The sequence below is a fragment of the Pleurodeles waltl genome, chromosome 8, assembly GCF_031143425.1.
Source record: "Pleurodeles waltl isolate 20211129_DDA chromosome 8, aPleWal1.hap1.20221129, whole genome shotgun sequence".
Lineage (NCBI taxonomy): Eukaryota > Metazoa > Chordata > Amphibia > Caudata > Salamandridae > Pleurodeles > Pleurodeles waltl.
In genome coordinates, this window is record NC_090447.1 from 990311168 (window position 1) to 990328442 (window position 17275).

At 44.4% G+C, this 17275-nt stretch overlaps 1 protein-coding gene across 1 annotated transcript in view; it reads left to right on the forward strand.

The window, feature by feature from the left end:
- ACOD1 (aconitate decarboxylase 1) overlaps positions 1 to 16661 on the forward strand; it is a 31157-nt gene extending 14496 nt beyond the window's left edge. Inside the window, exons 2-5 of the mRNA XM_069205258.1 lie at positions 5883 to 6044; positions 7562 to 7651; positions 10199 to 10404; positions 14469 to 16661. Coding sequence (XP_069061359.1) covers positions 5883 to 6044; positions 7562 to 7651; positions 10199 to 10404; positions 14469 to 15432 — 1422 coding nt within the window. The 3' untranslated portion in view covers positions 15433 to 16661. The remainder of the gene's footprint in view (positions 1 to 5882; positions 6045 to 7561; positions 7652 to 10198; positions 10405 to 14468) is intronic.
- Positions 16662 to 17275: the final 614 nt, after the last annotated feature.

The window sequence follows — 17275 nt, forward strand, 5'->3', positions numbered from 1 at the left end:
TTCTAGTTATTTAAGGCTAATTTTAAATGAAATTTCTCGCTGGCACCAGAATTGAGTCTCTAGCGACGCTCCTGCTGTCTATATTTCCTCTGGAGTGCTTTAAGGTCCTGAGAAAACCAAAGTTGGCTGGGTTTTTTGACTACACGCAGTGCATAAACCTTCAGAGGGGCTAATGAGTCAATTGCCAAAGTAATTCCCTGGTTAAAGCAAGCCAGAGGCAGTAAAACAGAGAGTTTAGTATCTTTCCAGCTGAGTTTTTGTGCGGTTTCCAAGGATTTGGCCTAGATAGTTTTCCATTGTCTTAATAGTCTATTTGGGTGTGTGTGTGTGAGGGGAGATTGTTTCTAAGTGAACTTAAAAATCAAAAGTGAATGGTCCGTCTAATTTAGCGGGGCAGTTGTAAGCTGTAATTCTTCCTCAGGACGAGTAAAGATCCCGTCGAAGGTATGACCAGCTATGTGAGTAGCCGGACCTTCCTTTAGAGCCCAGTCCAAAGAGGCCATGAGATTGAGAAATTCAGTGACCAACGGATTACCCCTGTCATCTAAATGAATGTTGAAATCTCCTAGAATGATTGCTTTCAGGGCCATAACAAGAGGTTCCAGTAAATCTGTACATTCCACAAGGAACTTAGGGAGGGGACCAGGAGGACGGTAAATTAAGAGGCCTTCGGAGATTACGAAATTGCCTTAGAGAAGTTTAAAAACCATCGTTTCACATACATCTGAAATGGTACTCTTAATACTCCAAGTGCAAGTGAGGTCGGACCTACAGATAATGGCCAATCCACCTTCTTTGCCCGTAGTCCTGTCTGCCCTATGATAAGAATATCCTGCGGGGGAAGCCTCAATAAAGTCAGGGTCCGAGTCAGGCCTAGCCCAAGTTTCCGTTATGAAAAGGCAGTCCAAGTTAAGGGAGGAAATAAGTTCCCTTATTTCGAATTTGTGCTTGGGAAGGGATCTGGCGTTAATAAGAGCAAAAGACTCCATATCTCTACGGCCCCTTGTACGCTTATCATTGGCATAATCCAACTTACTTCCAACTGCCCTCAAACCTCTGTGCTCCTCCACTGTTAGAGGCCTCACCGGGGACCATGCACAGCGTGCACATTTCCAGGGGGCAGATTGACCCCGCATAAACGTGTGGGGGCAGGGAGTACCTGCAAAACTATGAATATCTGGATGGGTGAGCAGGCCTTTTTTGGGCGAGGATGAAGGGCTCCTGGCCCTCTGGCCCGTCCTGGCGCAGATGGGCGCAGACGGACTTGCCTCTGGCGCGCCAGCTGCGCTCGTCCGCTGCGCGGCCGTGTTGCTGCTCCTATTAAATCCCCCCAGAAAAACAATTAGACCGCTGCCCAGCAGGAAGTGGCCCTGCCGGTAGACAGGAAGTGGGCTCTAACAGGCCCAAACTTCCTGCAAGGTTCACCAACCAAGTTGACCCCCGGCTAAAAAATTAAGTAAAAATTAGGTGTAGAACAGCCCCTCGCAACCCCTGACGCAAAGCGCTAATACAAAAAATTGACAGGCGCCTATAGCAGCAGCAAAAACGTGTAAAACTAGGTGAGTATTCAAACTGCCTTAAAATATTAAATGTAATGTGCATTAAAAATTGTCACTCTGAATTAAAAGAAAGTATTTAAAAAGGTAAAGTGTTTTAAGAAGGAAAATAGACAACACGCGCTCACCTTAATCGGCGCGGCCGTGTTGCTGCTCCCATTAAATCCCCCCAGAAAAACAACTAGACCGCTGCCCAGCAGGAAGCGGCCCTGCCGGTAGACAGGAAGTGGGCTCTAACAGGCCAAAACTTCCTGCAAGGTTCACCAACCAAGGTGGACCCCGGCTAAAAAATTAAGTAAAAATTAGATGTAGAACAGCCCCTCGCAACCCCTGCGCAAAGCGCTAATACAAAAAATTGACAGGCGCCTGTTGCAGCAGCAAAAACGGGTAAAACTAGGTGAGTATTCAAACTGCCTTAAAATATTAAATGTAATGTGCGTTAAAAATTGTCACTCCAAATTAAAAGAAAGTATTTAAAAAGGTAAAGTGTTTTCATCACAAAAATGTGGGTAAAATGTGTGATTTCCAGCAAAGTTGGAGGTTTGCAGGGTATTGTGGGTAAGAAAATGGAGTGGGTGCATGTGAAGCACACCACCCTGGACTCACCCAGATGTTTAGCTTTCCGATGTGTCTAGGTCTTGAGATTTTTCGAGATGGCAGCATCCCAAAGTCCAAAAAGTGCAGCCCTTACCATTGTAAGTGGGACAATTTTGAGAGTTAGACAAGCTCTCATGGCCCAAATGTAAAACCAAAACCCAAAATAATCAAATGTCCTCTTGCTTGCCGTGGGATAAGATGTTTTAGTGTGCAGGGTAGAGGTGAAAGACCCTTACCCCCTTCAGCTGGGGTGGGAGCATAACCATACCCATACTGGTTGGTAGCTCCAGGGAGTGGATCGAGGGTAATTGCCCCATCTGACTAATGGTGGGCAGAACAACTTTGTCCCCAAAGAAAAAAATCTTCCCTGGTATCTGGTTGGCTTTTTGCCCCCCCCCGGGGCAGATGAGTCTTACAAAAATAGGCCGATCTGCCCCCAAGGGGGGCAGAAAGGCCAACAGTAATGTGCCCCCATGGGGAGCGACCTTTGCCCAAGGGGCTGCCCCCTTAAACAAAACACACACACAAACACACACCAACCTCTGGTGCCTAAGAGGTTTCTGCCCCCCCACGGGCAGATCAGGCTAATAGAAATAGGCCAATCTGCCCTCAAGGAGGGCAGAAATGGCATAAAATAAATTTGTCCCACAGAGGAGCGATCCTTGTCTAAGGGGGCGCTCCCAATTTGTAAAAAATAAAAAAGTAAAACATCCCTGATGCCTAGTGGCTTCTGCTCCCCTTGGGGGCAGATCAGCCTAATTAAAATAGGCCGATCTGCCCCAAAGAGGGGCAGAAGTGGCCTAAAATAATTTTGCCCACCAGGGGAGTGACCCTTGCCTAAGGGGTCGCTCACCTTGCGTGAAACTGACATAAAAAAATAAAATCCCTGGTGTCTAGTGGTTTCTGCCCCCTTGGGGGCAGAAAAGACCTAATAATATATTGTCCCCCTGGGGAGTGGCCCTTGCCTAAGGGGTCGTTCCCCTTATGCATAAATCGAAGAAAAAAAAAAACATAATCAAAATATCCCTGATGTCTAGTGGGCATTTCTGCTGCCCGATCGCTTCACGATCGGGCAGCAGAAATGCTCAAAGAGACATGAAAGGAAAGGCCTTTCCCTTCAGGTCTCTGTGCCGCCCCCAGCCCCAGGACTGGAAGAGAAATGCAAAGCATTTCTCTCCGATTGCATTGGAAGCCATGCTTCCAGAGCAGTGGGGGCAGCCTCTGATGAGGTCAGCGCTCGATCGTGCGCTGACATCATCAGACATCACGGGGGTGGATGGGGAAGCGATTCCCGTTCCTTCTATGCCCATGGGAGGCTCATGGGGTGAGGGCGAGCGCTCCCCTCATGAGCCAGACCATGGACGTAACGATTACATCCTTGGCGCCTCAGCTCTGCAGCCAAGAACGTAACCGTTAAGTCCATTGCAGAGAATGGGTTAAGATTTGTCACATTCCTACTCTCTTCTTGCACTGGCGCACTTTCGGCTGCCTAGCGCCAACACAGGCACCCTTGCACCATGATGCAGGGATGCCAGCATTGTAGGCTGGATTCTTTTTGTGCAGGAAGGGACACCTTTTTGCACAAAAACAATACTTTGAAGCTTTTTCCTCTTTCTATGTGCACTGCAGAATGTAGCACTTGTAGCAAGAGATAAAAACAGGAAGAAATAAAGATATTTGTTATTGTTATGCCTCCCCTGAGAAGGCATAATATATTGAGGTATTCCTTGGTCTACCACCCATGGTGAAAAAGGGAACGCCCCAAAATCCATGTATGGACGCATGGGAACATCCATATCACACCCATGGAACTCCTCCCTGGAGCAGAGTAATACAAGGCAGCGACCTGCACAGCCTTGTGTTGCTGCAGATTTACCAAGTTATGCAGGGCCCTGCAAGGTAGCCATGATTGGCTTGGTAAATCTCATTGTAGGTTTTACGCCACCCTGTGTCCCTTGGGTAGTGGAGGGGTGACACAAAGCCTTTGATAAGTCTGGCCCCTGGTACCTAATCAGTAAATAGCAGCATTTTTATATAAATGTACCAAATGGAGGTTTGAGAGTGCCACCTGTCTGAGTTTACACATTTTAAGTGAGAAGACGAGATATTCACACCTCCTAACTTTTACAAGAACATGGTGAGAGCAGGTCTTCTCCATGTCCCATCCTGTCCCTGATGTTTTAAAATATATGTTCTGTGACCACATAGAAAACGATTTTTCAATATTCAGTATTGCACACTAAACAGCAGCTGCAGACCAAGATCCCTTCACACACATATTAGGTACAGCACAGCAGCATCAGTGCATGCTTCCCTCACAGACAGAACAGATTCAGCAAGTGTACTTGGTGCACAACCTTTCCCACACACACAGAACAGGTGCAGCATGGACACAGGAGCTGTTCGCGGGGATTGGAAGGGGTGGGGCAGGGCGATGCGCGGGGGAGAATAAACATTAAAATACATAAAAAAATAAAGCACTTAGGGCCATATGTACGAACACATTTTCCCATTGACACAGAATGGGAAAAACCCTTTGCTACATCTGGCCCTTAATCTCGTTCCTCACTATGCCCGCGCCGCTCCTTTCCCGTCTTGCTGCAGACTCAAGCTCCCAGTACAGTTGCCGAGCTGGGGACAGTTTACTGTGCATGTATGTTTGGCCGGCCCGAATCGGCCGGCCAAACATACATGCTGTCTGAGGGGGAGTGCCCCTTCGCTGCTCGTCACACCGTGGCACCACCCCTTTAAAAGAAAAGGATAAGAAACAAAGTTATTATCCTTCTCTTTCAAAGGTTTGCAGCAGCTCTGCTGGTCGGGGCGACGCTCTTATGCCCTAATGGAAGAGCCGCCCCTGCATAGACATCAGTATCAAACTCTTCCTAGCATGCATGTAAGTGAACCACATACGTAGCAGGCAGTGCGCAGAACAAATGTACAACATAGAAAGTGGTACTGTAACCTCCCACACTCGCTATACACACACATAAAGATATGGTACTGCATGGACAGCAACAGTATGAGATTTCCTCGCACAAAGCAGGGGTGACCTTTCCCAAAACAAACACACAACCACAGCAAAGATACAACACGGACAGCAGTAGTGCAACCTTCCCTCATATACAACACAAGTCCATCCTGTGCAGCCGAAGTGTAGCTTTCCCCTCACACATGAAGAGATGTTTTCTTCCTTGTCTGTCTGGAGGTCACATGTTTAAATATCAAGGTGAGTCCACCTTTTACCTTTCTCAGGGTGATAAAATATTACTTTGAGCCGTATAATAATAAAAACTATTATTAAAATAGCAAGATTTGAATCGCTTTGTGATATGTTGTAAATAATAGTACTATCATCAGTGAATGCCAGAATTTAGAGCCTTGAGTTGCAGTCCTGCTTTCCCATCACCCTGGTATGTGACTCTGCGCAGTCTACATTATTTCTGGAGACTAAGGCAGAACAATGTTTATACAATGGAGCTCTATGTTATATCATGTTATAGGCATTTAGATTGCTCACACTATACCATTAGTGTAGCCTTATAGGCATTTTTGGTTGCCCGTGACATGGCCAGGAAAGAAGAATGGGCAAAATCGGCAAAATCTACTTGAGATATAAAACACAAAAGTGTTGGGGTTTGGCATAAACAGAAAAGTGTGAAGAGCAACGGAAGTGGGTGGTGTTTGTTGATTCTGTTTCAATTGATTGAGTCAAACGTTGCTTGCCCCTAGACTGTGACAGAAAGTATGGCTAGCGTGGTTCATGGCTTGACAATTGGCCACCTGACTGAGCCGGTGCTTCAGAGGAGCAAACGCATGATCCTAGACACCTTGGGAGTTGGGCTGCTGGGTACCGGCACCGAGGTCTTCCAAAAGGTCTTGCAGTATAGCAAGGTAAGAATTTTGCATCCCTGGTAATCAGGGTATATTGTGAAAGTATGTTTCTTTTCTTTCTCTTAAATTGTCCATTCGAATGTCGGGATATAGGAGAGAGTTTTTTAAAGACTATCTATTGCATCTTCTGTTTAATGGAGCATGTGTTCTATGTTCAAAATCAAAATAAATATATCTATCCGCTAAAAATAAGTTAAATATTTATTCATTACTGAGCTCTGCATGGTGGACATCACTTCCAGTGCTGCTCAGACAAACCTTTATTTTTGAGTCAGCATTGATACCACAAATCCTCCGTTTACTTATTGATGAGGAATAAAATTGATACGATTGTGTTTGCAAGTGATTAAATTATGCCTTGACTGGCCAGTATCTACTCATTTTATCAGCATATCAGCATTAACATGAGAGAAGTTCTCGCCAAATTTCCGGTGAGTAAAGAATGGCCCAGTGATTTCTTGTAGGCTGTGAAATATTGTTTTGCGATTGAGTTTGAGTCTCATAACTCATAACTCTGACTGTTGACATGATTAATGTCTCACACATTATGAATATGAATTATGATTTTTCTTGGAAGGGCGAATTGCTAGCCAAAACCCCTGGAAAGACATTATATTCCATCACTGTAGTGTTTTCACACAGTTGCTACACTTGCCATATAATCCAATATTGGTAGAATAATTTGGAGTGTTTTTAAAATATATTTGTACAGGTCCTTCGCATCAAATGTTAATTATAATGCTGCCCAGAGAATTCAATGTAGCTCCCGACACTTTATTAAAGCTAAATGGCCACCTTTCACAAATTGATTGCTGTATTTAATTAAGAAAAGGGAACTTTACCAGCGAGCGAACTCATAATGGCTCAATTAATACACGAGGGAAGAGGTTTGTCTACAAAATGAAACAAAATATATTTTGACTGGGTGGAAACAGTGATTCCTTGTCGTGGTATTTCGTTCACAGGGTAAGGGAATTCATTTTTACATTAGACAGATCATAAAACATCAGTTACATAAAAAGGACACATGATTTAGAAGAAACCTAAATATTTTGCCTTTCTTTATAAGCTCTGATGTCTTGAATCTTAAACTGTAACTAGTGAACCACCTCTAGAGGAAACATGCAACATACAATATTGTTCTACAAGGCTGCTCCTTGATTCCAAGAGTTGTTTCCAGTCTAGTGCGCAGTCTTTCTTAGATAATCTCTTTGTTTTCTGAAGAAATAGGATCATTTTTATATTGGTAACCTTGTGTACTCTAATATAATATAATCTACACAATATTGTCACAGAATGTGCTGCATAATTTGCCTATAACTACATAATATGGGGCATCATTTGCCTTTTCCTGCTACTTAAATCAGACAACTGTCACAAAAAATGGTCCTGCAGCCCTATATAACTGCAAATACAGCTCCTCATTGCTTGTTTCAGAAGTAGTTGACTATTATCTGTTGTTACCTGCCTCACTGATGCACTTCTCTGGCTTCAGCATTTCATTTGTTGTTTTCCAGATCTACAGCTCCGACAGATCCAGCACCGTCTGGGGCCAATCAAACCTCAGACTGCCTCCTCTCTACGCTTCCTTCACCAACGGAGTTGCCGTAAGAACCTTTACAGATCTCTTGTGTTAAAGTATTCAGCAAATTATTATTAAGGGAAATATTACGGCTTTTATTCCTTTCTCTGTTTATTTGTGTGGGCCTACGAAGCACTACAACGCCAATCAACCATGGAAAGAGTGAAAGATTCTAAAAGATATAAAAAAAACAATTTCAAGGAAAATAACATAATATTGTATTGAAGAATGCCTTCCGGTTATTCAGAGACTGGCACCTTTCTTGAGTACAATTCTGCCTCCCTAAAAGAGCCAAATCGGCGAAGGCAAATTTAGTGTGCTATTTAGTTGAGTGGCCGAAAAAACAAAGAAGCAACACAATAGATATACACCAAGCACACTAATATGAATGTCTGTGTTTTTAGGAAAAGTTATATGTTTCTTTCTTAAGTGAAACAGACATACTTTAAACTTTAAAAACTCTACCTCAAAATCTTCCTCAACCCAAACATTGGAGCCCATATTTAAGACGGCCTTGCGCCGGTGTTGTCACTTTTTGTGATGCAATGGCAGAGCAAAGCACTAAATCATAATTATGAAGTCATGCAAAGCCTTTTTGCGTGGCTTTGAATGGCCTCATAAATATGGAGCAAGGCAAGGCAGTGCAAATCACTGTGTTGCCTTACTCTGCACTAGGGAGGTGTTCCATGGGTGTTGCGGTGGGTCTTTTCTCATGCAACATCCATGGATTTTTACGCATCCCCAGATTTACAAGACCATGAAAACCTAGGGATGTGCCAAACCCTTATGCCTCCCCAGGGAGGTACAATGAGGAGAAATATATATTTCTCTTTGTTAGTTCCTCTGTCTTTGTTTGCTGCAGAATGAGGAATTATGGCTCTTTTGATTGTTTTTGTGCAGGGTGGTGCCCCTTCCTGCAGAAAAACAATCTTGCATGCAATTCAGACACATTTGCACCATGGTGCCAGTGTGCCTGCATTGGTGCTAGACTGCTAAAAACAGCACTAACACAGGGAGAAAGAGCAGGAATGTGCTGAATTGCTTAAATAAGCTGCATTCGAGCCCTTTCACTGTGATGCAGGTCAGCTCAGCAAGGTGACTTGCTGCACTGCCCTGTACCACAAAGCCCATAAATGTGGGCCTCGGGGTATGTCTCTGCCACCAAACATGCCTGATCTGATTTGCTTTTAATTCACCTTCTGGTCCTTTCAGCATGTTCTTACAAACCCTTCGAGTTTGTACGATCTCTTACACCATTTCTCATATTGCAATCTTCTTAACACCTGTTTCCAGCCTGCTCCACCATTTCTCCAGTCGGGTCTGCTTCCCGTCCGCATAAATGTGTCCCACCTTAGGATATCTGCTTAGTTTAATTTCTAATAGTCCTTGCTTACCAACACTCTACAACACTCTACCCTATCTTCCATAACCCTTTCCACTTCCCTGACTCTTGAATCTTGTTAGTTGAGGGTCAGGCCTCTTCAGTGTGCTATATGGCGAGAGACAGAAGCATATGGCAAGGACCATGCAAGTAAGAGCTCATACTGGGTGCGACTATCTGCATAGGGCTGGCTCTCATCACTGAAACAGAAGATCAATCAGGCAAACATTATGAACCATATTCTATTGGTATGTCTGCCCTTTGAAAAAGAGTTATCTGTCTCGCAGGATATTGTTTGTATAAACAAATAATACCTAATGTACGTGCCTAGAGGGATTTTGTGCAGTGGACTTTCTTAGGTCTGTTTTTATTGTTGTTTACATTTGGCTTTCCCACACCACAGCAAACAACATAGGGGTGATGGGTCAGCCTACTTTAGCCATTGGCTCCTTTCACTTTATGTGACTGCACACATCCTGTGCGCATTGTTCTCATCCTCTATAAAATAGCTCCTTACTCGGCAGCGACAAAACAGGTTGAAAGTGTGCTTTTTATCTGTTTCTTACCTTTCAATTCCAGATATGTATCTAGCCTGCATCTCTGATGCCAGTTAGATCAGTTTGTCAAGGCATGGCCTATTGGTTTTGCCAAAACCTGTTTATAAAGGAAGTAAGCTAGTGCAAACTCAAAAACATGTTCAGTTACTAAAATATAGCAGTTAGGAGCTAAAATAACTTGATGAAAAAGCACAGAGCTTAAGACCATACAAACCTGCAATAGGGCAAAACGGATCCAGTCAATTTGGCAATATTTGTTTTTGCCTATGTAATATGGAAGATAACTAACATATTTTGCGCCATATTTTAAAAGACTGAGGCAGAACCTGTTACCTTCTTTCATTATTTTGAGCGTAGGTGAAATACTACAATATCAATGTGCCCTTTTCTTTCTGGGCGCGAACCCTTTTGAAACAGAACCTATCCGCTGAACTCTTTTATCTGCTTGCATTTAAAAGGATGCAGAGGAGAGACAGAATTGTACTGTTGAAGCTTGGGCTCTCTAAGTAGTCCTGATTCTTCAAACAGTTATATTCATTTTGTGTTGAACTTCAATGCCAGATCTTCTTACTGTGGTTAAATATGTGCACAGTGCTTTATCAATAAATGTATTCATTTACGTGCTTGCTTTTAGATTCACTCCATGGATTTTGATGATACATGGCACCCAGCCACACACCCATCGGGGGCTGTTCTCCCCACTTTGATTGCCATAGCAGAAGCCATGCCCCCCAAGCAGAACTACTCTGGACTAGACCTGCTTTTAGCCTTCAACGTGGGCATCGAAGTACAGGGCCGACTTATGCGTTTTTCTAATGAAGCAAGCGACATTCCCAAACGGTAAGCCTGGTGTAAACAACCTTTCAAGAACAGATATTGGACAGAATAAATGTGACATTTTAATGCTGACCTAAATGCAAATCTCAAAAGCAACGGAATACCCTCTCTGCCAAAGTGAAGTCCCACCCGCAGTATGTACTGTTGGGCGGAACTTCAGTATGTAGACGGCGAAGGCTACTCCATCTCTGCCATCTACATACATTTCCGACAGCCCGACGGAGAAAGGGCATTTGGGGGGTTTGGCCATATGTTCACCCATCCTATTTACAGTGGGCAAACGTCAAGTTATCACTGTCATCACTGCTAGGTAAAGCCTGGCTGTAAGAGGGCAGTGAAAAGTGTAAAAGGACCGTCAGGCCATGAGAGAAAACTCCCATGGAGAAGAGGTCATGGCTATTTTAATTTTCAGAAACAAAATCTTGCTTTGAAATTTTGTTTCTGTACATAAAAAGGAGTTGAGCGTGATTTTTCGAAGATTGTGATACTCCACAATCTCATATCCATCACAAATAGGGGTGCTCTCAGTATACCTTTAACCATTCTCTCCCAGACCTGCCCCACTTGTCACATAATATATGACTAAATAACCAAGACCTTTTTGCTGATCATTATAAGTTCTAGTAGCGCTTCTTGACTATGTGTGCCTTTTAACTGCTTCGTTTCCAGTTATTCTCTTTCTCTAGCCATTTCACTGTGTGTTGTATTCGTGATGTAATTTTATTTATATGATAATCTCAGTCCTCCCTGTTCCTTTGGTAATTACAACAGGTCTTTTTTTCTTCAGCTCCTCTTACCTGCCCAAACCAGTGAGAACAACAGTTGGTCTAATTCTTTAAACATTTTGCTAATCAAAGGGGTCGTCAAGATCTACAACACATATAGACATCTTGCTAGGAATATCATTTAGGTAAGGAGATTATCTCCATTACAGACAAGGGCAGTGAGTTCCAAAATGCAACCAAGCTCTATGATCCTGGTCATGTCGAGCATTTAGTGAATTATCTTGTACTGTGTCATCTAGATATCTCGATATCGAAAATTTGTAGTTACCCACTGTAGTTCTACATTAGGATAGTCATTGCCATCCTTGTTTCTTAAACCCACAGACAGGAATAGCCCGAACCTGTTCCATTTTATGCACAGTCCAGATACCTCTCCAAACATGGTCAGTTTCTTTAGTAGCAGTTGTAGGAAGCTGGCTCTGTATACACTATGCCAAAGTAATGTATAGTGGGCGCAGAGTCCAGTGGATACCTAGAGGCTTAACACAGGCTAAAGTAGATAATACTAATGCTCTCTTTTGTGGTAGTGTGGTTGAGCAGCTAGGCTTATCAGAGGGTTGTGCAAAGCATTTGTTGTACACACACAGTCAAGAAATGAGGCACACACTCAATGACTAACTCCAGGCCAATGTTTTTATATATCAAACATATACTTTGTTATCTTATTTCTAGAACCAAAAGGATCTTTGCTCTAGGTAAGTACAATTGTAAGTTTGTTTCAATCTTATATATCAAATGTACTTTGTTTAGGGTTTGCAGATAAAACAGTTTACAAGTAAGTAACACTTTTTAATTTCAAAAGTAGATAGTGCCATTTTTCATAGAAAGCAATGCAATCTTAGGGGAGGAAAATGTTACCACAGTTTACAGGTAAGTGCTCGACTTACAATCCCAGTCTTCAAGGTTAAGGATGCCCACAGGTCAAAGTTCAGGTTGAACCCAAAAGCGCGCCACCACCAGCACAGGGCCAGCTGGGTGCAGAGGTCGAAGTTGGTGTTGGGTTTTTAATGGACTCCTTTGGAGATTGGGGGCAATTGGAAAGAAACAGGTTGCAGGTAAGTACGCATGACTTCAGGGCACAAACCTGGGGGGTTTAGATGAGCACAGGGGCGTCCACAGGTTAGCACCAAACACACACCCTCAGCGGCACAGGGGCAAGCGGGTGCAGGGTGCAAACACAGCGATGGGCGCCTAATACTTTTCAATGGAGGAACCCCGGGGGTCACAAAGATGCTGCAGGCTAGGTCCAGGGAGTCGATTGCAGAAAACCAAAGGCTGGACAGGTAGGAGAGGAGCCCGCTCGATGTTGCTGGACTGTCGGTCAGATTCCCAAGGGCAGGTGGCTGTGGATGCAGGGGTACCTTTGGGCGTCAGGAAGCTTTGTCAGATTTGGTCATGGTCAGGGGGGTTGTCCGGATTTAGGCTACAGGTGTTGTCGTGTTGGCCAGAAGGGGTCAACCCAGGGTGGACTAAAGGTCAGAATTGCCTGGGGACCTTCTCTGGGCTGGTGGACCACCTGGTCACAGGCTGTGGGCGTCAGGCGCAGAGTGGGTAGGACTCCAGGATCCGGGGAGGCTCTGGAGTCCTTTTGCAAGGTTTCTTGTGGACAGGGTTGCTGTCCTCTGGAGTTCTTGGTCCTCTGCTGGGCAGGCAGTCCTTTGGGGGTTTATAGAGGTCTCTGGTCCTGCAGGATGCATCGCCTTTTTGTAGCAGGAGTCTTGAAGCTGCTGGCAGGCCAGTAGGCTGGGGCCAAGTCACTTGCCATCTGGAGTCTTCATGGATGGGGTCAGCTCTTCAGTCCTTCTTCTTCTTCACCAGGAATCTGAAGAGCAAGGTGCAGGGGTGTTCCTGAATTCTAGATTTAGGGCTGTTACAGGGGTCAGAGGGCAGTAGCCAATGACTACTGTCCCTGAGGGTGGCTACACCCTTCCTGTGCCCACTCTCTTTGGGGAAGGGGGCACATCCCTATACCTATTGGTTACTCTTCTCTAAAGCAAGATGGAGGATTCTGCAAGGAGGGGGGGTCACTTCAGCTCTGTACACCCTTGAGGTAGTCCCTGAAAAAGTGGTCACTTCTCCTTGTTTTCCCTAATTTCCCCGCCGGCCCTGCCGCCAAATGTGGGGCTTGGTCCAGGGGATAAGCATCTCCACTAGTTGGATTTGCCTGGAGCAGCGTAACAGGAGTCAGGAGACTTTGATGCTCACTGCTAAGTGTTGCCGTTCCTGCAGGGGGGAGGTGTGAAGCACCTTCACCCAGAGCAGGCTTTGTTCCTGACCCCTGAGAGCACAAAGGCTCTCACCCCATGGGGTCGGAAACCTGTCTGTTATTGGCAGGCTGGCACAGACTGGTCAGCCACACACTAGATAGGTGAGTAAAATGCAGGGGGCATCTCTAAGATGTTCTCTGTGTGCATTTGTCAAGAAATCCAACACTGGCATCAGTGTGGGTTTATTGAGCTGATAAGTTTGAGACCAAACTTCCCAGTCTTCAGTGAAGCCATTATGGTGATGTGGAGTTTGAAATGACAAACTCCTAGCCCATGTACTCAATATGGCCACACTGCACTTACAATGGCTAAGAATGGACTTAGACACTATAGGGGCATATTGCTCATGCAGCTATGCCCTCATCTGTATTATAGTGCACCCTGCCTTAGGGTTGTAAGGCCTGCTAGAGGGGTGACTTACCTATGCCACAGGCAGTGGCTTGTGGGCCTGGCACCCAGAGAGGGATGCCATGTCGACTGTACCTTTTTCTCCCCACCAGAACACACAAGCTGCAATGGCAGTGTACATGTGTTTGGTAAGGGGTCCCTTAGGGTACCATAATACATGCTGCAGCCCTTAGGGACCTTCCCTGGTCACAGGTCCCCTGATACTACTGGTATCTTTTACAAGGGACTTAACTGTGTGCCAGGGGTGTGCCAATTGTGGAAGCAATGGTACAGTTTAGGGAAAGAACACAAGTGCTGGGGCCTAGTTAGCAGTATCCCAGCACACACTCAGTCAAGTTGGCTTCAGATATCAGGTTACAAGTGTATGGGGGGGGGGGTAGCCACTGCAAAAGGGGGACTTTTTACTACAGAAGTACACTGATGCCCTCAAGAGTGCCTTCTGCATACATGGATACCAGATTTGTAATATCTCTAATCACTCTTGTAAACTGGTATTATTTCAAATTCTTAAGTGTGAGTCACAGCCATAAATAATATTCTGAGTCTTGCTTTTTTTTCATGTCTACTTGATGCATTCTATATTCACTCTTTTGTTTTTTTTAACCAGGTTTCATCCTCCAGCAGTGGTTGGTACATTAGGAAGTGCAGCAGCAGCTGCAAAGTTTATGGGACTTGAACAGACTCGATGCCGAGAAGCTTTGGCAATTGCTGCTTCATATTCAGGAGCTCCAATGGCTAATGCAGCTACCCAGACGAAGCCTCTGCACATCGGCAACGCAGCCAAGAACGGGCTGGAAGCAGCCTGCTTAGCATACTTAGGCCTGGAAGGAAACAAGCAGATATTAGATCTGGAGTCTGGATTTGGGGCCTTTTATGCAGATTATGCTCCACAGATGCTGCCTTCTCTGAACTTCTATACATGGCTGCTGGGCGAACAAGATGTAGCTATCAAAAGATTTCCCGCTCACCTCGGGATGCACTGGGCGGCGGATGCAGCATGCTCTGTCAGGAAGCACATCGTAGAAACTGACGAAGTGCTCCCTATTGATAGCATCCACAAGATTGTTCTGAAGGTGCCAGATGCCAGGTATGTCAACCGACCATTCCCGAATTCTGAGCATGAAGCCCGACATTCATTCCAGTTCAATGCATGTTCAGCCCTGCTGGATGGGCACATGTCTGTGCAATCGTTCAGTGATAACAACATTCACAGACCACAGCTGAAACAGCTACTACAGAAGATGCAGGTGGAGCACCCCAAAGACAATAAGCCAAACTTTGAGAAACTTTACTGTGAAATGAGTGTCACACTGCAGAATGGACGTATAATCACAGAGCGCTGTGACACCTTCTATGGTCATTGGAGAAAGCCTCTCAGCCAGGAGGATCTAGTGAAGAAGTTTAAGTCCAATGCAGCCACGGTTCTCTCAAGGGAAGCAGTTGATGGCATTATTGAAACTGTAGAGAAATTAGAAAATGTTGTTGATTGTTCTGTGTTGAGTTCTTTTCTTAGACTTAGGGATAGGCCAACTGCAGATCAAATGGTACGGCTCTCACAGTGGACAAAGTGACCGAAGTTTCATGTCCGGTTGCTGGAGATCCTTAAGTCTGATCTTCATATTCACAGACGTTTCTCCAAAATCCTTCTTAACCAATACTAGTTAGGACAAGGTTGAATCTTTCCTGGTAATCATAATCAAGACCAGATGTCTCCAATTAAAGACACGGTGCTTGTATTACACCCGACTGGGCTGTAGGTTTCAGTAGTCCACATACTAACTGGGATTTATAATGTAGATTCTGTGATCTGACAGAGGGTGGTGATATGACAGAGACACGAAAACACCTGTGGTTATGAGTACTATAGAGGAACTCATATTTCAACTTCGGTTAGTCTTCAAAGGGTGATGAAGTAAAACATTTGGTGGTGAAGCCACTGATCAGCATGAGAGCAGTCTACTTCACAGTAAATGTAGCAAATTAATTGAAGTGTCTTTCAGAAGAGATGGGGCCCGATCAGTAATAGGGTTCAATGGGGCCCAAGACAGACAAAGAGACATACTCCTAGCCATTGAGCAAAGTCACAGTCGGAGGTGCCGTAGAGTCTACCTTGTTGTAGCCGGCAGAATTTGTAGAACTGGTGAAATGGGTAGTGGTTGAGTATGTTTCAACAATCTCCAGAACGATCAACTAAGGTGAAAAAACGGAATCTAAACCTTTCATCTCACACTGGCAAGCATCACTTTGTGCTTATATAGCAGTGGTGAAACCAAGGAGAATGTTCCTCTCACCAACAGTGGGTCTTACTCTTCGTGAAAAAACCCTCACCCGCAGCTGATGTTGTGCAGGTGAAAGAGCCAGCTCATGACAAGTCTTCTACACGTGCATGAAAACAATTCCTGCAATTTCACTCGTGTTCGTGTACACACACGCACACACATACTTCAACACACTTACCTTGCGCTGCACACGGAACACAAGCACGCAAACACATGAACTACGAATGAAGAAACATATGTAAGCTCAGCAAAGAATGCAAAGCGGCTATAATTCTTTTTTTCTGAGTTAAGATGTGTGATTGGCGGTGGAGAATAAAACTATAGATGTAATCTCTAGCTGTAACATCTGAAATTCCTCTTTAAATGTGGCATTTGCCAATACCTTTTAAAGGCTGCTGTATGTGTGTCCGTGTATTTATTGTATGATCAAACATTTCTGGAAAGCCATTTTCTTAATATCCGACTAATACAGCATATTTGTGATCGTTTTTTACATTAATAAAAGACTGTTTTGAAAACAATGATAGGAATTTGCCATTCGTTTTAAAACAATCCTTATTCATCTTTTATTAAAATGTGCTAAAGTGAGGAAATCCGAGGAACTCCTTTAAGAACGGCTTACTTATTTGTAGTTATTTATTTTATTATTATTGCGAGAAAACACGAGGCAGCAAAACAGAAAAATCCACAATGTTGCAGGTATTACGACACTGGCACCTGGAATGTTGAATGTTTAGCTGCTAGGATCAGAGAGGCTGTCGGAGAACCACAGCGGGAGACAAGAAAGAGCATAATTCCACTTCAGATGGCCTGTTTAGTGCGCCTGTCGCTGGACAGTTGCACACTGTCCGGTTGGGGAGTCGGGAATGTCCCGGTTACCCAAGTAATTTCGCAGCGGGTCCCTTGTGTCTTTGGGCCTATTACATGTAAGAATGGCTCACTTTATGCGAAGGCATCGAATATATAGGCATCAAGATTCATACAAGGCAGTTCGTTTAGCGTTCCCTTTTCCCTGCACACCAAGACACATAACATTGGTGCGCACGTGCACGCACAGCAGGCATACTTTCCTGCCCCTTTATGTATGAGATACATTGTGTAGCAGTAATTTCAATTCCAGGAGATTAAAGTTTTT